Raw genomic sequence first — 26,548 nt, forward strand, 5'->3', positions numbered from 1 at the left:
AGTGAGGATGAGTCCTCTGCTGCTGCTGTTGCACACGAGAAGGCGCTGGTGGATGCACTTATCTCTGTGCGATTAAGCTTAAAGATGGAGGATGCTTCTGGGGTGGTCACGGAGGCCACAGCGTGCGACGAAGGTGTTCCCTGATCCTCCTTATTTTGACAAATTTGTTTAAAAGGATTGAGAACATCCTAAGAGGCCCTTTGTTGTCCCTAAACGGTTTTCCATGCGCTATCCCTTCGATGAATCTCTTCTGAGGAAGTGGACTGCGCCGCCTGTTGTGGACCCTCCTATTTTTAGGTTGGATAAAGCAACCATGATACCGGTGGAGGAGTCTCCATCCTTTGAGAATCCGGCAGACAGGAAGGTGGAGTCGGTTGCCCAAATGATGTTCACTATTGCTGGCTTGGCTCTTCGACCGGTTTTGGCTACTGCCCTGGTGTCCCAGACCCTCACTGAATGGGCCAAACACCTTCGCCACGGCCTGCAGGGGGGAGGGGGCATGTCCCCCCAACTTACGTGGAATTGGCAGACCAGCTGTTCCAGGGCCTTAAGTTTGTGTGTGACACATCCCTGGATGTGGCCCCTTGCTTTCCAAGCTTTCCGTTTCAGCTGTGGTGCTTCGACATGTACTGTGGCTCAAATGTTGGTTTGCAGACCAGACATCAAGAAGGCTCTCACGGATTTGCCCTTCCAGGGTGATTGCCTCTTCGAAGCTACCCTGGGCGACATTATATAAAAAATATTTCTGGGGGAAGAGTACTTTTCTTCCGCAGTCCCGACAGGGGAAAGAACCATGTCACGAGCACGGTCCTTCTTTTTGCCCCCCCCCAGATCCACTGATAAGGGCTCCAAGTCTCCAAATCAGAATTCCAGTCTTGTCCTTCAGAGAGGTTTCCTTTCAACCTTTGCCTTTCTTCAACTCGCCTGCAGGCCTTATACGGGGCAGTGCAGGAATTGCTGAGTCAAAGGGTGATTGTTCCAGTTCCGGATTCAGTTTTGGGGCTCTACTCCAACCTTTTTACTGTTCTGAAGAAAAGAGGACTGTTTCGCCCGATCCTGGATCTCAAGGCCCTGAACTGCTTTGTGCGTGTGCAGAAGTTTAAGATGGAGTCTATTCGGTCCATTGTGGCCTCCCTTTATCAGGAAGATTTTTTTTGGCATCTGTTGACATCAAGGATGCCTACCTACACATCCCCATCTATACTGGACACTAGCATTCCCTTCGCTTTGTGGTGGGAGAAGAGCATTATCAGTTCGTGCCGATGTCCTTTGGTCTTGCTTCCACCAAGATTGGGTTTTCACCAAGGTGCTGGCTCCTGTCCTGACCTTGCTCAGACAATGGGGGATTGCTGTGATTGGTTATCTGGACGACCTTCTACTGAGGGCGGTGTCTCACTTGGCCTTGAGGGACAACGTGGCTATCATGATCAGCACCTTGCAAGAGTTTGGGTGGATCCTGAACATCCAGAAATCCACTCTGACCCCAGCCAGGAAGCTGGAGTATCTGGGTCTGACTCTCAGCACAGTGTTGGCCAAGGTGTTCCTTCCGCTGGACAAGCTACAGAAGCTTCAATTGGCAGTTCGCTTGTTGCTGTCTTGCAGGTGGCCCTCCCTTTGCTGTTGCATGCAAGTCTTGAGATTGATGGTCTCTGCCTTCAAGACGGTTCCATATGCTCAGTTTCATACAAAGACACTTCAGAAGGAAATCCTGTCCAAGTGGGACAAGTTCCCCGACTTCTTGGACACCCAGGTTTGTCTGGGTCAAAAGACCAGGGTGTCTCTGCTTTGGTGGCTTCGACCTCCTGTCCTTCAGGAGGGAAATCTTTTCTTCCCTTGCATTGGACGGTGGTCATTACGGATGCCAGCCTGCTCGGCCCAGGGTCGATGGGCGCCGGAGGAGTCTCGATTACCAATCAATGTCTTTGGATCTTCGGGCGATCAGTGGATGGAACGTCTTTGGGAGCACCCGGTCTGGATCCAGTCGGACAATGCCATGGCAGTGGTCTTTGTCAACTGCCGGAGGGGGACATGGAGTGTGTCGGCGTCGCTGGATGCCTCCCGCATGCTCAAGTGGGCTGAACATCATGTACCGGCTCTCTCTGCTGTGCACATTCCCGGCGTGGAAAATTGGCAGGCGGACTAACTGTGCCGTCAAATGTTGGACCAAGCATCCAGACGTGTTTCATCAGATTTGCCTCCAGTGTGGCACCCAGACGTGGATCTCCTAGTTCTCGTTTCAGCAGGAATGTGCCGAGATTCATGGTCAGGACGAGGGATCCGTTTGCGGATGCAATGGATGCCCTGGTAGCGTCATGGAGCCAGTATCGGCTCCTCTGAGTTTCCTCCTCTCAAGCTTCTACCCTGGCTTCTACAAAGGATAGAGGCCGAAGGCATTCTGGTCATCTTGGTGGCTTTGGATTGGCCTCGTCGCCCTTGGTTTGCCGACGTGGTGTGGCTGGTCGCGGACGTTCCTTGGCATCTGCCTCTCAGGGCAGATCTTCTGTCTCAAGGTCCTTTCTTCCACCCTGCTTTACAGCCACTGGCTTTAATGGTTTGGCTATTGAAAGCCAGGTTCTGAGAGACAGGGTTCTGTCAGAGTTGGTGATTCCTACCATGATGAAGGCATAGAAGATATACCATCGCACCTGGAAGACATAATTCCTAGTATGCTGCTGCGGAGGTTGATCCTCATTCCTTTTCGGTGGCTAGAATTTTGTCTTTTCTGCAGCAGGGTTTTGGGAAGAAGCTGGCGCCAAGTGCCATCAAGGGTCAGGTTTCCACTCTGGCCGCTTTCTTTCAGGCATCCTTTAGCCTGGCACTCATTCATCTGTACTTTCGTTCAATGAGTTAGGCATGTGGCACCTCCTGTGTGCTCCCTGTTGCTGCCATGGGATCTGAATCTGGTTCTCTCTTCTCCAAAAGCCTCCCTTGGAGAATATCTCGGAGATTCCCTTGCTGTGTCTCAAAAGGTGGCCTTTTTAGTGGCAGTCTCTTCCGCCCGTAGAATGTCGGCGTTGGCAGCCTTGACTTGTAGGTCTCCTTATTCGGTGGTGCACAAAGATAAGGTGGTTCTCCATCTGTGTCGTTCCTTTCTCCCAAAGGTGGTCTCTGACTTTCATTGAAACGAGGACATTGTCCTACCATCCTTATATCCTTACCCATCGCAGTGCAGTTCACTCTGTTGAGCTTCTGTTGGCTTGTTTTTGGCCTTGGTTTTTCCCACTCCTCACCATTTGGCACTGCTTTGGGATGTCCCTATGGTTGAGAATGGAAGATGCTGTGTCCATCAACGAACGAAAGAGAAAACAGAATTTCTTTTTTTTTTCTTTTTTTGTTACCGTAAAATCCCTTTCTTTGTGTTCATTGGCGGACACAGCACCCACCCCTATATGAATTTTTTTCTTATTTGCTGACACTGCTTGTTACTAACTGGGTTGCCTATTCAGAGAGGGGGTTTATATCAGCCAGGACTGCCTGTAGGCGATGCCGAGTTTCTTGTTTCTGCCTAGTGTCCTACTCCTGTAGGTTGCAATATTAACCTTATGGTCGAGAATGGAGGACGCTGTGTCTGTCAATGAATTCAGAGAAAGGGAGTTTACGGTGAGTAACTAAAAAAAATCCAGTTTTAGCTTTTCTTGGGATGTCGTACGTATGTATGCGCATGCAATACTATCCAGTAGCGCAGGTTTTCTTTTTCTGATCTATATAAAGCACAGATTTACACAATTGTGAGTACAGACGCATTAAAAACAATGGCCTGCGTTTTAGATCAGTTAAAAAAAAGCCTAAATGCCTAACAACGTGGTGTTTTTAGAACATCCATGTGCAAGAGGCCCTAAAGTGCACCTATGCATACAAATTATATAAACCAATATAGGGGTTTAATAGGATCAGTCGCCAGCACCAATGTGCTTCTTTTTGTACCACATTTTTGCACCAATTTAATAAAGAAAAATACACATGCTACTTTTGCCAAAACTGGAAAAACTCATTCTGCAAAAACTGCTCTGCTGATGAGTAAACAGCTTGCAGAATTTTGTTTGTCGTTATATAAACATAAAATCAATAACTGCGTATAGGGGTTGTTTTGGAAAACTAGCAGTGTAAGCTTGAGATTAACACTGTTAAAGCGGACCTTCACTCTCCAAAAACACTTTAGATCTTCGGGGTCCCCTGTATAATCCTAAAAACCAATTTGGTCTGGCTTGTACACCTCCCCCTCTCTGGCAGCCTCCTGAGATGTTCACATCAGCTTGTAGAGAGAAGCTGGAGGGAGGCAGACCCCACATCTTGTCTTCAAGAGACTGCTGCAAGAAGCTGCAGGAAACAGCTGGCTTCTGATGATGTCTGAGAAGAAGATTGTGCTGCAGGACCCAGGGAATCAGCAGATCACAGCAGGACAATGCTGGCTTCTTTAGGTGGGGAAGTATGTTGTTTGAGCTAAACCCAGCAGACAGGGTGGAGGTTAAAAGCAAAATTACCCTGTAGAGGTGAAGTTTTTCTTTAAAGGCAAAGTCCACCTTTTGCCAAATGTATAAATACACCTATATTTGTAGGGACAAAAGTGTACATTTACTACTTTTTATGCATAGGAGCCTGCAAAGCTTTGCAACTGTGATCAGTGCATTGCGGGTACAGTGCAAAGGCTCCTGCAGTCTTTTTGTAGCTGCAGACCCCTACCAAGGTGCAGACCTTCTGTTACAGGGCTGCAGGAAGTGTGAATGGACTTCAAGTGCAGTAATCGCCGCACTTGTGTTTCATTTATAGCTACAAGTTCCTCTTCTGCAGTGGAAGATGGGATTTGTAGTTTTTTCATTCACAGATCTCTGAATGAATGACGCTGCTGATTGTCTGGAGTAGGGTTGTAACCAAAAGGGGTTGATAAATATTAGAATTTATTCATTAGAGCAATGTATGCAATTTTTTTTTTTTAGGACATATGCACAGGCAAGTACATAACAGAAAAAGAGGGAATACATGCAATGCTGTCCCATGGCTGAGGTATATAAAATGTTCAGTGCCTTGAAAAAGTATTCATACCCCTTTTGAAATTTTCCACATTTTGTCATGTTACAACCAAAAACCTAAAATGTATTTTGTTGAGATTTTGTGATAGACCAACACAAAGGGGTACATAATTGTGAAGTGGATTGAAAATGATAAATGGTTTTCAAATTTTTTACAATTAAAAATCTGAAACATGTGGAGTGCATTTGTATTCAGCCCACTTTACTCTGATACCCCTAACTGAAATCTAGTGGAACCGATTGCCTTCAGAAGTCACGAAATTAGTAAATTGAGTCCACCTGTGTGTAATTTAGTTTAAACTCAGTATAAATACAGCTGTTCTGTGAAGCCGTTAAGAGAACATTAATGAACAAACAACATCATAGAGGCTAAGGAACACACTAGACAGGTCAGGAATAAAGTTGTGGAAGAGTTTAAAGCCAGGTTAGGTTATAAAAAAAAAAAATATCCCATGCGCTGAACATCTCACGGAGCACTGTTCAATCCATCATCCAAAAATGGAAAGAGTATGGTACAACTGCAAGACATGGCCATCCACCTAAAACTGACAGGCCGGGCAAGGAGAGCATTAATCAGAGAAGCAGCCAAGAGGCCCATGGTAACTCTGGAGGAATTGCACAGATTCACAGCTCAGGCAGGAGAATATGTCCATAGGACAACTATTAGTTGCGCACTCCACAAATCTGGCCTTTATGGAAGAGTGGCAAGAAGAAAGCCATAAGAAGTCCTGTTTGCAGTTTGCGAGAAGTCGTGGGGGATACAGCAAATGTGGAAGAAGGTGCTCTGGTCAGATGACACCAAAACTTAACTTTTTGGCTTAAAAGCAAAAGCAACACTGCACATGTCCCTGAAAACACAATCCCCACCATGAAACGTGGTGGCAGCATGTTATGGGGATGCTTTTCTTCAGCATGGACAGGGAAGCTGGTCAGAATTGATGGAAAGATGGATGGAGCCAAATACAGGGCAATCTTAGAAGAAAACCTGTTAGTCTGCAGAAGACTTGAGACTGGGGCGGGGGTTCACCTTCCAGCAGGACAACGACTCTAAACATACAGCCAGAGCTACAATGGAATGGTTTAGATCAAAGCATATTCATGTGTTGGAATGGCCCAAGTCCGACTATAATCCAATTTTGAATCTGTGGCAAGACTTGAAATTTGCTGTTCAGACGCTCTCCATCCAATCTGACAGAGCTTGAGCTATTATGCAAAGAAGAATGGGCAAACATTTCACTCTCTAGATGTGCAAAGCTGGTAGAGACATCCCCAAAAAGACTTGCAGCTGGAATTGCAGCGAAAGGTGGTTTTACAAAGTATTGACTCAGGGGGGCTGAATACAAATGCAAGCCACACTTTTCAGATATTTATTTGTAGAACATTTTTAAAACCATTTATCGTTTTCCTTCCACTTCACAATTATGTGCCACTTTGTGTTGGTTTATCACAGGGCTTGAAATTTCCGCTCACCCGCTCGCCAAATGTGAGGGGAAATCCCTTTGTAGCGAGCACAGATGGAGCGGGTGGCTTGCAATGGCGCAGATGGCTTGCAATGCAATCCCCAGGCCCTGGGGATCGATTTGTGTTCCACTTGCGCTCCAAGCCTCGCTGTGAAGCCGCCGCGGGGGACACGAGGAGAGGCCCACTCTCCACCGCCCTGAGGGACATGAGGAGAGACCCGCTCTCCACCGCCTTGGGGGACATGAGGCCCTCTCTCCACCGCCTTGGAGAACACGAGGCCCGCTCTCCACCACCTTGGGGGAAAATGACTTGTGAATGGCCAGCTTAAGGTAAGCTGCTTGCATGCACACTACAGGTCGTAACTCATTGTCACAGTTCGAATGGAGCACCACTCAATTGTTTTAAGTTTTGTATAGCGAGAGAAAGGGCTAGAACCTATGTATTTTACTGTTGCCTGGCCTGGTGAGATTACAAAGACTAGGAAATTGAGTAAAATGCCCCACCATTTACACTGTTTTTTGCCAACATCCCAAATATTGAAACAGACAACAACTATGGAAAAATCCCCCTGGGACTTTGAAAGGCATAATAAGTGTGTACACAGGTATAAAAAAATAATAGTTTATTGCAACAAATTATTTTTTTTATAAAAAGAATCGAAAGACTCAGTGAGGTTGAGCTGCAGTACAACAATGCATGACTTAAAAGTAGAAAAGATACACGGTGTGCATATCCTGATAGTCTGTAATTATTACAGACTGTCAGGATATGCACACAGTGTATGTTTTCTACTTTTAAGCTTTAAGGGAGCGTGGTTGGGGGCGGGGATGGGCCATGGGCGGAGTTGGAGACGACCGTGGGCAAGGTTGGGTGGGTCATCTGGTGGAGAGTAAGGTTTGTGCCTGGCGAGTAGGTCTAGACTCTAAATTTTAAGCCCTCGTCTATCACGTATCATCCCAATAAAATACATTTACATTTTTGGTTGTAACATGACACTGACAAACTGTGGAAAATGTCAAAGGGTATAAATACTTTTTCAAGGCACTGTATATCCCATTCATGGGCCACCGTATAACAACAGAGATAAGCAAAGGCATTGGTTAAAGATAAGATGACAACCCCAATATCGTGGCCTATATTCTGCTGGTCGTCTGAGGGTTGTTGCAGTCTAAATAAGTATTATTACCTGTATTGTCTATCCATTTTCGAAAAAATACAGGGGGTATAATACAGGGTAAGATGCCCTGAATTTAAAAGCAACAGGCAGGTAAAAGGAAAGAGATGGGGGAGAAGCGGAAGGAAGGGAAGAGGAGTGGGGAAACAGGGTAGGTGGATAGAGGAATGCTGTGACGCAGTGGGGGACCAGCCATGGTATGGTAAGGTATCCCTACAGGGGTGCATGAGGGGTATATTATTCTTGGAGGGGTACAGGGTACGATAACACATCTTTCCCATCAGTTCCACTACACTTTGGTATGTTCCAGTTTGCCTAGGCGAGACCAGAGGGGGTTCGCATATTCCGGTACTCAGATGTGCAAGTGTAATTTTTTTTTTCTCTTTCTAAATAGGCTTCCCTATGAGAAACAAAAACAGCGTTTTCTGATCTGTGTGATCAGTTACGTGATTGTACTGGGATACAAAATATACTAGTATTAAAGATGTTGTTTAAGCCACTGCCACTAGATGGCAAGTAAACCTTTATTAGATGTTTCTAGTAATGGTTTGGGTGGGTTCTTCTTCGTCGCATATAATAATGTCTTTGGAAAGGTAATTTTATTTCTTGCATGTAATTTTACTTCCTTCGGTTTAGGCATAGGCGAGTTTACTAAAAGCTTTTAGAGAGAAAAACACCCAGAGGACCCCCATTCCTTTGGTGCATGAAGATCATACAAAAGCCGTGCGCCAAGAAAGTAACATCCTTATAATATAATTTATATACAGTCAGGTCCATAAATATTGGGACATCGACACAATTCTAACATTTTTGGCTCTATACACCACCACAATGGATTTGAAATGAAACGAACAAGATGTGCTTTAACTGCAGACTGTCAGCTTTAATTTGAGGGTATTTACATCCAAATCAGGTGAACGGTGTACGAGTTACAACAGTTTGCATATGTGCCTCCCACTTGTTCCATGGCGAGGTGTGTGTTATTCCCTCATTATCCCAATTACAATGAGCAGATAAAAGGTCCAGAGTTCATTTCAAGTGTGCTATTTGCATTTGGAATCTGTTGCTGTCAACTCTCAAGATGAGATCCAAAGAGCTGTCACTATCAGTGAAGCAAGCCATCATTAGGCTGAAAAACAAAACAAACCCATCAGAGAGATGGCAAAGGAACGCACCGTTGAGCTCAGCAACACCAAAAGACCCGGAAGACCGCGGAAAACAACTGTGGTGGATGACTGAAGAATTCTTTCCCTGGTGAAGAAAACACCCTTCACAACAGTTGGCCAGATCAAGAACACTCTCCAGGAGGTAGGTGTATGTGTGTCAAAGTCAACAATCAAGAGAAGACTTAACCAGAGTTCATACAGAGGGTTAACCACAAGCTGAAAACCATTGGTGAGCCTCAAAAACAGGAAGGCCAGATTAGAGTTTGCCAAACGACATCTAAAAAAGCCTTCACAGTTCTGGAACAACATCCTATGGACGGATGAGACCAAGATCAACTTGTACCAGAGTGATGGGAAGAGAAGAGTATGGAGAAGGAAAGGAACTGCTCATGATCCTAAGCATACCACCTCATCAGCAGGATGAATTCTGAAGTGTTTTGGGCAATATTATCTGCTCATATTCAGCCAAATGCTTCAGAACTCATTGGACGCCGCTTCACAGTGCAGATGGATAATGACCCAAAGCATACTGCAAAAGCAACCAAAGAGTTTTTTAAGGGAAAGAAGTGGAATGTTATGCAATGGCCAAGTCAATCACCTGACCTGAATCCGATTGAGCATGCATTTCACTTGCTGAAGACAAAACTGAAGGGAAAATGCCCCAAGAACAAGCAGGAACTGAAGATAGTTGCAGTAGAGGCCTGGCAAAGCATCACCAGTGATGAAACCAGCGTCTGGTGATGTCTGTGCGTTACAGACTCCAGGCTGTAATTGACTGCAAAGGATTTGCAACCAAGTACTAAAAAGTGAAAGTTTGATTTATGATTATTATTCTGTCCCATTACTTTTGGTCCCTTAACAAGTGGGAGGCACATATGCAAACTGTTGTAATTCCTACACCGTTCACCCTGTAAATACCCTCAAATTAAAGCTGACAGTCTGTAGTTAAAGCACATCTTGTTTGTTTCATTTTAAATCCATTGTGGTGGTGTATAGAGCCAAAAATGTTAGAATTGTGTCGATGTCACAATATTTATGGACATGATTGTAGATAAAACTGAGATATACATATAGTGTATGTGCTTGGTTATTATAATGAAATATATACATAAAGTTCCATGTGTCAAATTAATGACTACATCAGCTAATATGGATTAATTTACCCTGATGTATTGAGGTTGACATTAAGAACTCCCAGGGATGTAATTGCATTGCCTTGATATGTATCTTTTGACATCCTACCCTGTTCTGTCTTTGGAAGTGAAAGCTTCAATTCACTAGACTGTAGTGGAGCTTGAAGTGTTTTTTGTCCACATATTCCTCTGAGCCTCTGCATTATTTATTGCAGTGTAATGGTTCCTAAAGTGCAATAGGATGATAATGAAATGGCATATATTTAGACACTATAAAACCCACATCAATAGAAGTTCAAATGGATTCATTTCTGGTTATATTGTATGTATTGCATGGCTCCAGTTTAATTTTAAATAGATTTTAATTTTTTTTTTTTTTTTTGCTTTGCAGGGCTCAGGAGGGCACAGGAAGTTTTAAGGTAATTGAGTATTATGTTCATCAACTGAGTAATCTGGTGTATTTTGACTGCCTGCTTGTGGTTGAATGCTAGAGAGTTTCTTTTCCCCAGTAGTTTATATCAGGGTGGGCAATTTATTTTCCCAAGGGGCCAAATGAAAAACTGGGACTGTTGTGGAGGGCTGAATTTAATTCTGATCAATCTTAAAGTGTTACTAAACCCACAACAGTAAAATCAGCATGCTTGTTATACTCACTGTGGAACCTAAGGGGTTTATCCTCTGCATTGTGTAAAAAGGCTGTTTGATCCTGATATTTCCCCTCTTCCAGTGTCCCTCTCATCTCCTGATAAGACCATTTGGAGTCACTATGCACATGCTCAGTTTGGTTTGCTAGAGAGGGTTTTTTTTTTTTTTCTTGGTAGAGTGCATGTGATCAGCACAGGGCCAATCAGTGCTATCCAGACAGAGGTCAGGGGTTCTGCATCATCCTAGAGCAAAATAAAAATGCCTCCTACAAGCTTTTAACAGGAGGTCTGCTGAACTCTGCTAGAAGTCACAAGACATCTCTAACTGCTGATGATAAAAGGTATTTAGCAGTTTATATTTATTAAAATAATTGCACTTCCATGTTCTGTGTACTGTGGGAGACCAGATATAGTGAATTCAGGGTCCTGGGTTTAGTAACACTTTAATTTTGGACCTGAGAAAGTCTGCAAGTACATAAACATATAGAAAACAAACACCTAGCACTAGGAATAATAGGTACAGCTGCTCATGAAGTAGGTCTCTTTCATTTGCATGGTAAAAACAGGCAACTGTGCCCAGGATTTACTTCCCCCACGGCCACCTTACTGAACTGTAAAATAACAGCCAGACAGGGCTGTTTATATGCCACAACATTTTTACTTGGGTTGCAGAGTTTGACAAACTCAGCTATTGAGTTCAGTGGAGCCGTGCCACAACCACATGTAATGCGCCTGACTGGCTGACTGCCGTAGTGCAGCATTATAAGGTTAAATCAGGTGCTGAGGAGGCAATATAACATCTCTTCACCACCTGTGACTGGGAGGAGAGAGCCTGAGATCAGTACAGTGTGGAATTCTTCAGATCCTGACCTGGAGTGAAGAACAGATGCTTAGCTCTTGGGGTATGCAGTGTGCAGGCGCTGATGCAGGAATAACTTGGCCAGGTAGCAGAGTTACGGCAGAGCATTGGGACGTCTTCTAGGTAACGCTCTCCCACCAGAATCAAGCCTCTCTGCTGTACTGATCGGCTCCTCAGTCTCTCTTCTTCCAGCTCTTGCAACTCTCCACGTGGACACCTGTCAGCTTCCTCAGTGAGGAAGCTGACAAGCTTAGAGAGGCATGCTGACTGTGGATGCATCAAAGGTTGGATGTGGCCTTGAAGCTGCAGTTAGCTCAAGTCTGCTCTATATCCTTAGCTACGCTCTGAAGAAAAAAACTTACATGTATTTGATATCTTTATGATTATGCTTTTGCTTTTTATACATGGAAATACTAAGTAGTATAGAGTAGGTATTGAACCAAATGGTGTATTAATAGAGCTTTCCAGTCAGGAGGGTGCATGAGCACCATAAGTGTGGCTCCCAACACTTCCAGAGGGCTGAAGAACATAAGGACATTTTTGTGCCTTTTAGGTTTACTGTGTCAAGTTAGGCAGCTCAGTCAAAAATAATACCATTTTGACACATGGACGTCAGCCCAAGAATCAGTATATCAATCCTATCTTGACCTCCAATGTCACAAATATGGCAACAAACCAGGAAAACTACTAGCCCGCCAAGTAAAAAACAATTTACTCCAACCCATTTCACAGCCCTAAAGGACTCCCAAGGTTCTCTCAAAGACACACCAGAAGAAATTATAAATGTATTAGAACAATTCTACGCTCAATTATACAGTCCTGACCCTATAGGCATTACACTTTCCTAGAAAAACTCACCCTCCCGCAAGTTGACCCAGCCGCCTTACAAGCCCTGAATGCCCCAATAACATCGGAAGACATAGTTTCAGCGATCCACTCACTGGTCAATGGTAAAGTCCCGGGCCCAGATGGGTATACCGCAGAATTTTACAAACTTACGGCCAAAACAATCACTCCAACTTTGCAATCGGTATACCATAAAATCCAGGAAGGAGGCGACTACCTCCTGTCGGGTTTCCAAGCGCACATAAAATTGATAGCGAAGAAAGGTAAGGACCCTACGGACCCCGGCTCCTATCGACCGATCTCCTGTTTCAATCTAGACGCGAAAATAATGTCAAAAATAACAGCAAATAGACTGGCTACCATTCTACCATTTCTTATCCACCCATCCCAAGCAGGTTTCATACAGGGAAGGTCGGCTGTCTCTAATATTCGCAAAGTTCTAGCTGTACTAAATCATGCTAAACACAACCCACACCATGATCTAGTGGTCATACCCTTGATGCCGAGAAGGCTTTCGATAATGTGAATTTCACCTGGCTACATTTAGTTCTACAAAAATTTGGCTTTTCAGGCCCTTTTGCACACTTGATACGATCAATGTTGTTATTATTACACAGGATTTATATAGCGCCAACAGTTTGCTCAGCGCTTTACAATATAATGGGAGACAATACAGCAACACTACAGTTCAATACAAGAGGGATAGGAGGGCCCTGCTCATTGGAGCTCACAATCTAGGAGGGAGGGACTAGTGGTACAAAAGGTAGTAACTGTGGGGGATGGACTGGTTGGAAAAGTAGAAGATTCCAGTATTAGCTGAGGGCAGGATAGGCTTCCCTGAAGAGATAGGCATTCAGAGATCGCCTAAAAGTGAGCAGAGTAGGGGATAGTCTGATAAATTGGGGTAGAGAGTTCCAGAGGATGGGGTAAGCTCTGGAGAAGTCCTGGAGATGAGCATGGGAGGAGGAGACAAGGGAGCTAGAGAGTAGGAGGTCTTGCGAGGAGTGGAGTTTACGGTTTGGGTGATATTTAGAGACAAGATCGGTGATGTAATTTGGGGCAGAGTTATAAATGGCTTTATACGTTATTGTTAATGTTTTGAATTTTATCCGTTGAACAACGGGAAGCCAGATGTACTCCACACCCATGGCTCAGGTCATAGCAGCAGGGCATATATCTAATCCCATTCGCTTGCACAAGGGCACAAGACAAAGCTGTCCTTTATCCCCCCTCCTATTCAATCTAGCACTGGAGCCACTAGCACACTTCTTATTTAAATCCCAACTGCATGGGATTAAGATAGGTCAACAAGATCTACGCATTGCATTATTATATACTAATTTTCACTTCAAACCCAGACCTGGATATACCCCACATACGCGATATATTCTCAGATTTCCGACATTTCTCCGGACTCCGCATAAACTTTTCCAAAAGTGAAATACTCCCCCCTATATCATGCCAGAACTCCTTAGTGGGCCTCCACGTCACTCTTTAAGCTAGCTAAAAGCCATATTACATATCTTGGCATAAAAATAGGGAGGCTTCCCTCAACACTATACACGCTCAATGTCACGCCAGCAAAAGATAGAATCATAGGAGAACTTGAAATGTGGAAAGATCCACCGCATTCACTTCTTGGAAGATCACATTTATTTAAAATATTCAGCTTCCCAAAACTCTTATATCCTCTCCAGACCATCCCACCTCTCCTCAGACATGGAGACATAACGAAACTAAATAAAACAATATCCAAATTCCTCTGGAAGGGCTGCCGTTCGTGCATAGCCCTACACAAACTTTATCTTCCAAGAAGCAAAGGGGGGAGGGGCTGGGTTGCCCAATATTAGAGTATGTAACCTATCCTGCTTACTACGAATCTGCTTAGACTGGTTAGCCCAGTCGTCCAAATACTCCAACTTCCAGCTTGAAACAGACATGGTTCAACCATTTAGTTTAGCTGCAACGCTACACTCCAATGTTAACTCGCTCCCACCTCACCTAAAACATAACTCACTTATACGTGACACCCTTATAGTATGGAGAGAAGTCAGACATAAGCTAGGGGTTTCCCCATGGGTATCCCAATGCCTTCCAATACATAACAACCCATCTTTTTCTCTCTTGCAACAATATGCAGCGTATACAACTTGGATCACACATAATCTTGTGAATGTAGTACAACTATTTGATACTTCCTCTGGTTTACCTATGTCTATTCACCATACTTTGCGGAACCTCAGCCTACCCTCACACCACTTCATCTACATCTTACAAGTATTAAACTATGTGAAATCCATCATTCCTGATAAAACCATGTGGTTTTGCAATTCTCTGACACTAATGAAAATACAAATGTTCAGGATATCGGACATCTATACCCCACTAAATCTACACTATGCAAAACCCTTAGAAAACGCAACAGCCTCTTGGGTCAATGACTTCCATAATACAATCACTGTAGACCAAATACTGATGGGATTTAACACCACCTGTGCCTTCATGACAAACGAATTCTGGCGTGAACAACAACTCAAGATCATGCATCGTGCTTACATGCTTTGCTCCTTCTCTAAACTTAATCCACCCATATGTCATTGCCTGCTCTGCACTGTCATATGCCTTCCCTTAAACATAGATTCTGGTTTTGTCCTCAAATATCCAATTTTTGGGACCAAGTAAACCGCTTTGCAGCATTTGCCACCAATCTACAGCTGGTTAAAGATCCTTTACCTCTCCTCTTTGGCTACTTGGATCACACATCCGCATACCCCTCCCACTCTCAGCTTACAGCTCTTAGGAACAGTAAACCATGGTTATCAACCTGCTTTATGGTTGCAAGAAGAGTTTTATACTGAAAAAATGGGTCGCAACTACACCCCCAACCATATTGGATATTAAGCAAGATCTCAACTACCTCCTTCGCACAGACAAACTAGATCTACTATCATCCTGCACTAGCAAAGCTGACTCATTAATCGGAAATGGCATTTATACATTACCAGAACCATTTCCACGTTGGAGCAACGAGAACTCTCACAGGACTCAAAGCTTGATACATGAGATATTAGCTTCACCCTCGAGGGAGCTACCTGGTGTTCCCATATGCATGTCATACCTCTACATAATGTGTTATTGATATCCGTTATTCAGTGATGTCCCCCTACCTAAGTTTACTTAAATTTAGTTAGTCTATCTCCACTGTGTTTACATGCCGCATCAGGACCAAAAAATAAAACAAAACCCTATCCACATAGGCATAACACATGACACGAGACACCCTCCTTTCAGGTTGCTTTCTACCACGTCTCTGTTACTACGAGACTAACTCCTTGGTTCTTCGGGATGTTGATAGTACCCCATCCCTACATATAAATCCTACTCCCACCCTTCTTTTCTTCTCTTCTTCTTTTTTTTTTTTTTTTCCTTTCTTTTCTTTTCTCTTCCTCCCTTTCCTTGTTTCCTTACCCCCCAGTTCTTTCATACACCACATTTGTTTCTCGTTACTTTTAGTCCAAAACATACACGTTGTTATGCCTCTGAACGGCAGTTATAGGACACACACCCTTACACAGCAAAACAAAAAAAAAAATACCCTATCCAGATCACAACATATACTATACATACTCTGATCAACTTGTGTTGCACATACGTTTCAAAAAATGAAGGTTCTCAATCTTCCTCTATTGTCCAGTGAGAACCACACTTTCGGTGAGTTAAAAAAGGGTATTTTCTGTACTATCTCGGCTAGTTATGGCTGCAATGATTCTGTTTTAATTTCTCTTTGCATAGTTGACCTATTGTATTGTTATTGTATTAACAAACAAAAAATCCAATAAATATTTCTTTAAAAAAATAAAAAATAATAATCATGCATATCAACATCTGAAAAATTTCAGTTCTTCCATCCATTCAATTTTATTTTTTGCTAGTGTATTAGAAGATGAATGGCTTTACTGTAGCTCTACTAACCATTAATTTTATTTTCTAGAAATGCTTTCATTTTTTTTTTTTTGTTCAATCAAGACTGTTCACTACTACACTGCTAGAGGTTTCCCCTCCAGTTTGCAGCTATCTGTGGATCTCTTTCTGTTAACATTTTTAGTGGATACTTGCAGTGTGCCTACTGAGGGTGTTGATGTCTGCAGCCTGAAGTTGTGTTATCCTCTGCTGTTGGAGTCTCTTCCTCCCTCAGGGTCCTCCATAACTCTATTGGGTGTGGCTGGGTTCTCTGCCCTCTCACCTGTGGTTTTTACTATGATCATGTGATTAATGAGTTAAATCACCAAGTTGTTTTCTGACCCTGATTACAGGGGCCATAAATGGATTCTGTATCTGTGCAGATGCTTTTGAGTCCTTGGTCAAAGAGATTTTGAAATTCTGGGTCATTCAAATCCTTGTTGGAAGTGCTTACTCCTGAGGAGTTGTTTTTACTGCTATTATTCCTAAGTTAAAGGAGAATATTTCTGCTCTTATTGTTATGGTGCACACCACCCTGACGTTTGATGATCTGCGTATTGCTTCTACTGGTGCTCTCTCCTCTTTGGGTCTTGTAAGGTTACAGAGACCTTTCCTTTGTGCCCACTTTTCCAGATATTTCTTTGAAAATTTGAAGCATCTCTGATAAGTGGCTTGCTCCTCCTAAGCACTTGCTGACTTTATATCCATTTAGTGCTGATTTTTGTTCAGGAGTGGTCCATTCCCTCTGTTGATCTGCCTTTATCTCACCTTAAGTGTCCATTCACACATATGCGGATTGGATACGGTTTGAACCGCATCCAATCCTCATGACATGTGAAATAACATTGCTTCCTATGGTGCTTGTTCACATATGTCTGGTACACTGCTGGTGCAGATTCTGCGCAGTTTAAAAAAGAGTCATGTACGAGTTCTGAGCAGTCCGGTCCAGTTCAGGTGTGGATTACAGGCTATTGACTTCTATGGAAGCCGTTTCTAAACCTGACGTGTGAACAGGATAATCCTGAGCTGATCCTGTCTTGAACCTGATGTAAACCTGACCTGAACCACTGAACAGCTACTGTGTCAATTAGCTGTGAAACCTGAGCTTAAATCCGCACCACACATGTGTGAATCAGCACTTAAACTCGCTTTCAGGCAAATTTTAATCCCTGTTCTACCCTGCATGATTTATTCCTCTTCTTCTGTTGTGAAGAAAGATATACTCAAGTCCAATGTTTGGTTCCTTCGCCGGTGCTGGTTTTGGGTGCAGGGGACTAATCTAGCACTGCATATGTCACCATGCTGGCTGGTTTCCGACAGTCCCCTCATGCTGACGTCACAGCTGATGCCTACTCCTCTGGATCTTGAGAGGACATATCTGCTGAACAGCCAATATAAAGTATCCAAGTCAAGCAGGCACTAATGTGGACACCTGAAGAAGGATCACACTAACTGTTAACAGATTTCTCTTGTGGCTGTATTTGAACCCGGGAAAGCTGTGTTTGAACTAAGAGGCATTCTAGGACCTGTGCAATAAGTGGAGGGCTCAAGATGTGGACCATCAGGTTCAACAACGAACTGGACAGATTTGTTTCAAAGTGCAAGTATCCAGTGAATTTTTTGTTCCTTGTCTGCGCTGCAAGATGGAGATGCAGGGCATTCTGCTGATCCTCATTGCCCACAGTTGGCCTAGGCGGATGTGGTGCTCAAACACGACAAAACCTTTGGAAGAAGTACTGTGGGCCCTGTCAGACTATCCATATCTACCATCCCCAAGGGTTGATTTGCCATTCTTCTTGTTGGTTTATGACTTAACAGCATGGCTGTTAAAGCCCTGGTTTTAAGGTACAAGGACAACTTTTTTGAGTCGGTGATTCCTACAGTGTTTAAGGCTTGGAAGTAATTTTTTCCCAAGGTCTATCATTGGACATGGAAAGCATACTTTCATACCTGATACGTCTCAGTAGGACAAACTGCAGTTGGGTCTAGACCAACATTTCACTCTCGTGGCACTATCAAAGGTCATCACTGCTTTTTTTGTTTTCTATTTCAGAGACCATTGGCCTCTCACACAGTAATACCTTTTGAAGGTCTCTTCAATGTGATTTCCCCCCCAGTCCATTCCTGTTTGACTCTGTAGGGTCTCACTCTCTACGCTTAAGAGACAACTGTTTAAAGGCAATGTTCACCTTTGGAACATGTTACATGTTCCATCTGTATTTAGGGTGGAATGTGTAACGTTCCAGCTCCTGTCTCTTCTCCCCCTTATTATACCTCCCGCTCCTGCTGTCACAATTTAAAAACGGCATGGCTGTGCATGGCTCTGCCTACACGGCCACTGAAAATGTACTGTGAGTCTGCAGGATCCTGCAATTGCATTGATTTGCATACTTTTTTTTGCAGGTAAAAAAAAATATATATATGCATTTACACCTTCGACACAGTCGACCACCCCCTTCTCCTCAAAAAACTACACTCCCTCGGCCTCAGAGATTCTGTTCTCTCCTGGCTCTCATCCTACCTGTCACAACGCTCCTTCAGCGTTACCTATAATGCTACCACCTCCCCCTCACTCCCCCTCTCTGTTGGGGTCCCTCAAGGCTCTGTCCTCGGGCCCCTTCTCTTCTCCATCTATACCTCCTCCCTTGGCCAACTCATACACTCTCACGGCTTCAACTACCACCTCTATGCCGACGACACACAAATCTATCTCTCAACCCCCCACCTCACCCCCTTGGTCTCAGCCCGAATCACACACCTACTGAGCGACATATCAGACTGGATGTCGCTCCACTTCCTTAAATTGAACCTCTCCAAAACCGAGTTTCTTGTCTTCCCCCCAGCCCGGACACCACCCCCCATTGATTTCTCCATCACATCCAACAACGCTACCATCAAACCCGCCCTGCAGGCCAGAGTACTGGGTGTCATTCTGGACTCCAACCTATCCTTCCAGCCCCAAGTCCAATCTTTAACAAACTCGTGCAGACTCCACCTCCGCAACATTGCCAAAATCCGCACGTTCCTAACCCCAGAAACCACTAAACAGCTCATCCACTCCCTCATCATATCACGACTCGACTACTGCAACTCCCTCCTCACTGGCCTGCCTCGCCGCTGGCTATCCCCTCTTCAGTCCATCCTGAACACGGCTGCCAGACTCATTCACCTTTCCAACCGCACTGTCTCCGCCACCCCCCTCTGCCAATCCCTCCACTGGCTTCCGATTGCGCAACGGATCAAATTCAAAATCCTAACGCTGACGTACAAAGCTGTCCACCATACTGCCCCGAACTACATCACTGACCTAATATCCAAGTACCGCCCAGCACGCACACTCCGCTCCTCACAAGACCTCCTTCTCTCTAGTTCCCTGGTCTCCTCCTCCCATGCCCGCCTCCAGGACTTCTCCAGGGTGTCACCCATCCTCTGGAACTCCCTGCCCCAACCCATCAGATTATCACCTACTCTCCTCTCCTTTAGGCGCACCCTGAAAACCCATCTCTTCAGGGAAGCCTACCCCACCCCCTGCTAACTTGCCGACCTCCTCCACTCTTCCTACCACTCCATCCCCCACAGCTATCTCCTCCTGTGCCACCACCCCCTCCCTCCTAGATTGTAAGCTCGAAAGAGCAGGGCCCTTGATCCCCTCATGTTTTGCATTGTATTGGTATTGTTCTGTCACATGTTCTGTCTCCCTTTTGTAATGTACAGCGCTGAGCGAACTATTGGCGCTTTATAAATACTGTATAATAATAATAATTTATTTTTTTTTTTTTATTTCTTTCTTTGCACTGGAGCCTATACACTCTTATATAGTTTGTAATGAGAGTTTTTCATAGTCTGGGTTTGATGAAACTTTAAGACTTCTCTCAATTGCCCAGGACATTTTTTGTGCTCGTCATAAACTCCTTGAGGGACACAGATCCCACCCTTCTGTATTTATAATCATGCTGTCACTACTGCTTTACTACAAAACTGAGGCATGCTAGTAGTAGAAGAGGTTATGTCCAACCTTCCTGTAGGCTAAAATATAAACCAAATCTTTGCGTTCCTATGTCCCTGTGGACTCCAAGAAAAAGATTTGATGGTGAGTACGAAAATGTTATTATTGAACAGGGGGGTTGCAGGTGACTGGTTCTTCATCTTAGGCCCCTTTCCCATGAAAGATCCCATCAGGTCCGCCTGTCGGTTTTTACCTGATCGGACAGTCCATTCACCCATATAGACCAATGGGTGTAAACCGACTTTTGTCTATTTACACCTGCCTACCTCCAATCTGGTCCAAAAAAAAAAAAAAAAAAAGTTAGAGAATTGGATCGGAAGACAGGACTCTGCTGTCTGTTTACTCCCGGCCTCCCATTAAGCAGAGTAGGCTCTGTCCTTGTCCGCTCTATATAAACTGAGCGGGTATGTTACTGGCATCCGCCTGCTCTGCCCTGATCTGATCAGCAGGGGTCAGTGGACAGATCCCCTTTTGATCTAAATGGAGTCTGCCCTGTGTGAAAGGGGCCATTGGGCTAAGCTCTTTATGATGCCTACCGTTTGACCGGACATTTAAAGGGCTCACATGTTCACTTTAAGTCACTAAGTCATTGTTAAAGGATGTTGTAGGTTACCAAGCTACTAAACAAAGAAACAAAAATGACATCGCTTTGATCAACATCTTCAATACGAGCATTGTAGAAAAGGGGTGAGACACTTTTTAAAATAAGAAGTCTGCACAGTGAGGTTCTGCTTTTTATCTGCTTTCTGAAAGAACTGTCGAGTTGTCTCCTCTGTAGCCCCATAGCAAAGTGCTCAAAATGAGAAGTGAAACATTTGTGAGAAAGTGCTGTCTCACTGTCTTTATTGGTGTTCTTTTTCTCTCGCCACTGCTGTGCTTAGAATAGTTTCATGCATGTTTAATGTCTCTTTCATTATTCATATCTGAGTCTTGAAATGTCTGAAAATCGGTGCTGGAGGAAAACCGTTGTCATGTTCATAATTAGTGAGACTGTGTCATTAAATATGACAAGCTCTGCCTTTTAAGAGTGTTGTGTGCAAGATATCAAAGGAGTAACTAACAGATTTTGTGTAAATCGAACTTTTTGTGAACTCTCCTTTTCCTTCTTTCATTTTAAATTCTTAAAGAAAACCTGTCACTGATAGCTGCCGTTACTGAAATTGACTGTTATGCTGATTTTTCCAGCTTAATTATTTTTTTCAAACTGATCAGAAGTCTTAAGTTCACTATGACTTTACTGCCTCCTTTTTTTGGGTAACTCAGAAACAATGAAGGCTACTGGATCAGTATTGCAGTGTTCTGAGGAGGTTGACAGTAAGTCCATGTATTTCTCCCATGGCATGTCTCTTTTAAAGGCACACTGTTATACTGGGCCATCGTTGGTTAACAATAGTGTCTCTTTAAGATATTTGTACTTTAATTACCAACTTCAGTAAATTAAATCTTTGTTCTCTTGTTGAGGAGGTTGGTAAAAGAAGCCCATGTATTCCTCCTATGTCATGTCTCCTTTAAAGGGACAGTATTGTTGGTATACATGTATCTTAATGACAGTGCTTCTACTGCCTCTGGAGAAAGAAAAAAATTCCATTCTCATTAGGCTAGAAGCGCTGGTAAAATCTTTAGCATCTGACGCTTCAGACACCAGCCAATACATCACAAATGAGTGACAGCAGCTTTAAAAGTAACAATCTGTATTTATTTTAACAAAACAAACCCACTGTCTGTCCAATATTTTAGCCTCTGGAGAAAAAGTTTGTACGTGTGTCCGGAGAAGCAACAATTGGACATGTGGAGAAATTCTTAAGGCGGAAAATGGAGCTCACTGCAATGTGTCAAGTATGTAATAGACTGTTCTGGTGAACAATTTACTGTAGGTAATGTTTATATTTGTTTAAAGTCAGTGATCCATCAAATATGATTTTCTAAATGTGGCAAATACATGGACTGAATATTATTGTAAATTCAATGATGATCTGCAAAAACCAGACTAAAAGGAGCTTCTCTGCAGATAATGTGCGGATGTGCATGCTTTTTAAGTTACTAATAATTTCAGTCAATTGGTAGTCTCATTTATTCCAATTTATATTATATTTTTCAATTCCAAATGTCATCACTGTTAAATACAATCGCTCCATTGTACATATATTACACTGCATTTGTCTTCAGCTACAAGATCTCTGTTTAGTTGTGAAAGCGTGTAGGCTGTTTTCCATCACACATTTTAAGTTGGCAAAAGCAAGCATAAATATAGGTTCTTAATGGTTCCACTGTATCCCAGCATGGTTTAGGAGAGACCTGTTATAAAACTAGATAACTGTTTCAAACGTTTGGATGGGACTAAGTATGTAAGAAATTATTCTCTGGCTCCCTACCATTTAACTTGTTCCAGGTCAGTTATGTGCCTCTTAGTGAACCTAAAGGTTAGTTTTTAACTTGTTCCAGGTCAGTTATGTGCCTCTTAGTGAACCTAAAGGTTAGTTTTAGTGTTGTGGAATTATTGTACCACCCAGAGATAAGAGCTGTCTCCATATGATACTTCAAAAACACGTTTTTAGATTTGTGACAGGTTTTCTTTTTTTTTTTTTAATCTTTGGCAAAATTGTAGATACAGTACTATCTAAGTGAGATAGTCCTAATAATATGTGTATTGTGTGGATGGCTGCTGCATAGTATTTCTCCTTGCTCATTCACAAAAAGTCTTGTATTTTTTCACAAAATACAGGTCGCTCTGTAAATAGAGGAGAGATCATGTTGCATACCTTCACTTCCTCTTCCCTCTTCATTTCCCCACCTTGTATTCTGTGGGGGAAAAAAAGCAAGGCTTTTTCTGAATAGTTGAGGAGGGCGGGGGAGGGGGGATATAACTGGAGCCCTTCAGTTTGGTAGGTGCATTTCCCAACTCCGCAGCCCCCGTAAATCCAGTGTTGTGTGTAGGAGCAGGTTTGCAGTAAGGTATGAATTTTATATTATGCAGCTACTATCCACACACACAAACATATTATTAAGACTAGCTTGTTTAGCTAGTACAATATTTAAAATAAAATGCATCTTTTTAGAGTTTCGCTTTAATTTATTATTATTGTATTGGCTTTGGATGCAGTGCCTTTTTTTTAGATATGGTTTATGTTCGCTTTCATTCATCCCTTTCCTGTGGACTGCACCAATGATTCATCACACCATATTATTTTTTTTAGGTTATTAGATTATGTAAGATATGAAAGTCATACATAATTTTAAAAGAAATTGTCATCAGTTCAAGTGTTTAACTGATACTTGAAGTGATATTAAAGACGGTTTGTTTCTCTTCTGTTTTTTTTTATTTTAATTAAAATATATAAGATGTTATATGTACCTGCTTTGTGCACTTACAAAGGATTAACTCTCCTGATCCAGCAATTGGTTTCCCTGCACAGATTCACACAGGAACACTTCAATTTTGAATCCATTCAAGGTCTTTATTTTAACTGAAGCCCTGATGGAGGAGTTTCTCTGACCCCCAAAACATCTTGGCAGTTTTTTTGTTTTTTTTTGTAGTACAAACTAATAGAATTTGAACCCTCTTACCCTTTGGTCTGGTGTTCCTTCCATTTGTCCCTTAACTCCTCTTTGGCAGTCCCCCACCAGCACTAACTGCTCCTCCGGGTGCTAAGGAGATATCTGAGCTTGTGCTTCAAGCCTAGATGTGTACTTCATATACATGCACAACACCAGTAAACCACACCCCTGTTCACGCCTTATGGGAGTTTGGCTGACAGCATCAAGAGCCAACAGTCAGACAGCAGGAGGAGACAGTGTCTCCTCTGAGACCAGAAAGTGAGAGGAGTGGTGCTGCAGCCAAGATAGTGCTGGAGCAGTGATGTCTTCCCATTCTACCTGCACATGTGCGCCCCCGGGGGGCGCAGCGATCGGTGGTGCACTGTGTTCCTGGGACACAGAGGATCACCGATCACAGTAAAGAGCCGATGACGCAGGCTCTGTCATGTGATCTGCTGTGTCCAGTCACAGCTGATCGCATGTAAACAGGAAATGCCGGTTATCGTCCTTTCCTCACGCTGACAGCACATGAGGAGAGCCGGTAAGCTGTATTTCTCAGAGGGGACATCTACACTGATCATCACTGTAGCCAACATCAGTGCCACCTGTCAGTGCCCATCAATTTATTTATTTCAGGTACTTATATAGTGCCGTCAATTTACGCAGTGCTTTACATATATATTCTACATTCATATCAGTCCCTAACCCTCAAGGAGCGTACAATCTAAGGTCCCTAACTCACATTCATACATACACATACTAGGGACAATTTAGACAGGATCCAATTCCACTACCAGCATGTCTTTGGAGTGTAGGAGGAAACCGGAGTACCTGGAGGAAACCCACGCAGGCACAGGGAGATCAATGCCACATATCAGTGCCTACAAGTGCACATCAATGCCACGTATCAGTGCCCATCAGAGCTGCCTGTCAGTGCTGCCTATCAGTGCCACATAACATTTCCAATCAGTGCCTCCTATCTGTGCCATGTATGAGTGCTGCCTTTCAGTGCTCATCAGTGATGCCTATTAATGCCCACCAGTGACGCCTGTCAATGCCCATCAGTTCTGCCTATCAATGCCCATCATTGCAACCTCATTAGCTCACATAAGTGCAGGAGAAAAATTACTTGTTTACAAAAGTTTATAGCAGAAACTAAAACTTTTTTTTTTTTTTCAACATTTTCAGTCTTTTTTTAATTTGTTTAGCAAGAGATAAAAACCCAGTGGTGATTAAAATACCACCAAAAGAAAGCTCTAAGACAAAACTTTTTTTTGGCTGCAGTGTCACATGACCTTGAAATGGTCATTCAAAGTGCAACAGCTCTGAAAGCTGAAAATTGGTCTGGGCAGGAAGGGGATAAAAAGTGCCTGGTAGGCAAGTGGTTAAATGACTTAAGAATAACTGTTCCCTCACTAAAGGGTTTCCTAAATTGAATGAACACAATTTGTTTATATGTTGTGCTTTATGGGTTTTTACAAACACTATCCTCCTAAAGTAAAGAATAATAAAGAAAGTTGATCTGTGCTGATTTTTTATCACAGACATACAACCTGACCTTTCACCAAAATCAGTCACCACTACATATGCAAGTGTAGTGGTCCACAGGTTCTCATGTAGAGGTATGTCTAACAGGCTCATCCAGTTCAGAGGGTATTTTAAATTATGTTCAGGATTCTTCAAAATTTATGTAGTGTTACATGAAAGACATAAACCATGATAAAGCTTGCTTTTCAAAGTATAATTGTCTTCTAGGTGGATATTATATGTGGAGACCATATGCTGGAACACTATCAGACGCTGAGGGAAATACTTTCTGCCATTGGAAAAAGTGCAGTTCAGGTATTCTCAGGTTCCTGCACACGATTGATTGACACAAATGAATGTTAAATTGTTCATTTATTGATTTGTTTTGTATGTCTTGAAATTGAAAACTACATTGTATTCAAGCAGAACAGGAATCAGAAATAACAAGTGAACAGTAATCCATGTTAAATTTGTTCTTGCAATCATGCTGAAGAAGAATTTCAGTCCCACTTTGCTCCACTCCCCTACCCCCTTCCACGTGGCCCTGCCATTACTGCTCATGTGCAGAGGGCTCTGTCCAGTCTTCAGGTCCTCGCAGAGTCGTTTAGCATATTTGCACATGTGAAGGTGATCCCATGCTCCTGCAAAGGTGGTAAAGTCTCGTTCCCCTAATAGGTGTCTGTGCATATGTGCAGAAAAACCACACGTACAAATATGCCACAGGATAAACATTACCAATTTAAATATAAATATACACGTACACTATAAATATTTAGGTATTCTCATGTTTGTTTCTTTTATTTGTATTGGTATGACACAAAAACGCGAAGAAACAAAAAGCCAAATCTGATACTTTCCATGCAAACCCCCAAAAATGGACTGGACAAAATTATTGGCACCCTCAATTTAATATTTGGTAGCAAACCCCTTGGAAAAAACAACTGAAATCAATTGCTTCCTGTAACCATCAATGAGTTTCTTACACTTCTCACCTGAAATTTTGGTCCACTCTTCTTTCACCAACTGCTCCAGGTCTCTCAGATTGTTTGTGCTGAAGGCTGCGCTGGACTGACTAGATCAGTCACTGTTCGAGGGTGGGTAGGGAGATGTCCCTCCAGTCAGTTGTACCAAATGGTGGATATTAGCGGTAAACCCTGTAAGGCTTTGGGCTACTGCATTTCTGGTACGGCCTTGGGGTCGTTTCCACACGT

General features: G+C 43.1%; 1 protein-coding gene across 1 annotated transcript in view; it reads left to right on the top strand.

The window, feature by feature from the left end:
• PCGF6 (polycomb group ring finger 6) overlaps nucleotides 1–25,700 on the top strand; it is a 45,937-nt gene extending 20,237 nt beyond the window's left edge. Inside the window, exons 7-9 of the mRNA XM_089683123.1 lie at nucleotides 10,353–10,380; nucleotides 22,014–22,112; nucleotides 25,566–25,700. Of these exons, the coding sequence (XP_089539249.1) occupies nucleotides 10,353–10,380; nucleotides 22,014–22,112; nucleotides 25,566–25,700 (262 nt within the window). The remainder of the gene's footprint in view (nucleotides 1–10,352; nucleotides 10,381–22,013; nucleotides 22,113–25,565) is intronic.
• The last annotated feature ends 848 nt before the right edge of the window (nucleotides 25,701–26,548 follow it).

The sequence above is a fragment of the Staurois parvus genome, unplaced genomic scaffold (genome assembly GCF_062004578.1).
Source record: "Staurois parvus isolate SC_StPar_1 unplaced genomic scaffold, SC_StPar_1.0 ptg000303l, whole genome shotgun sequence".
Classification (NCBI taxonomy): domain Eukaryota; kingdom Metazoa; phylum Chordata; class Amphibia; order Anura; family Ranidae; genus Staurois; species Staurois parvus.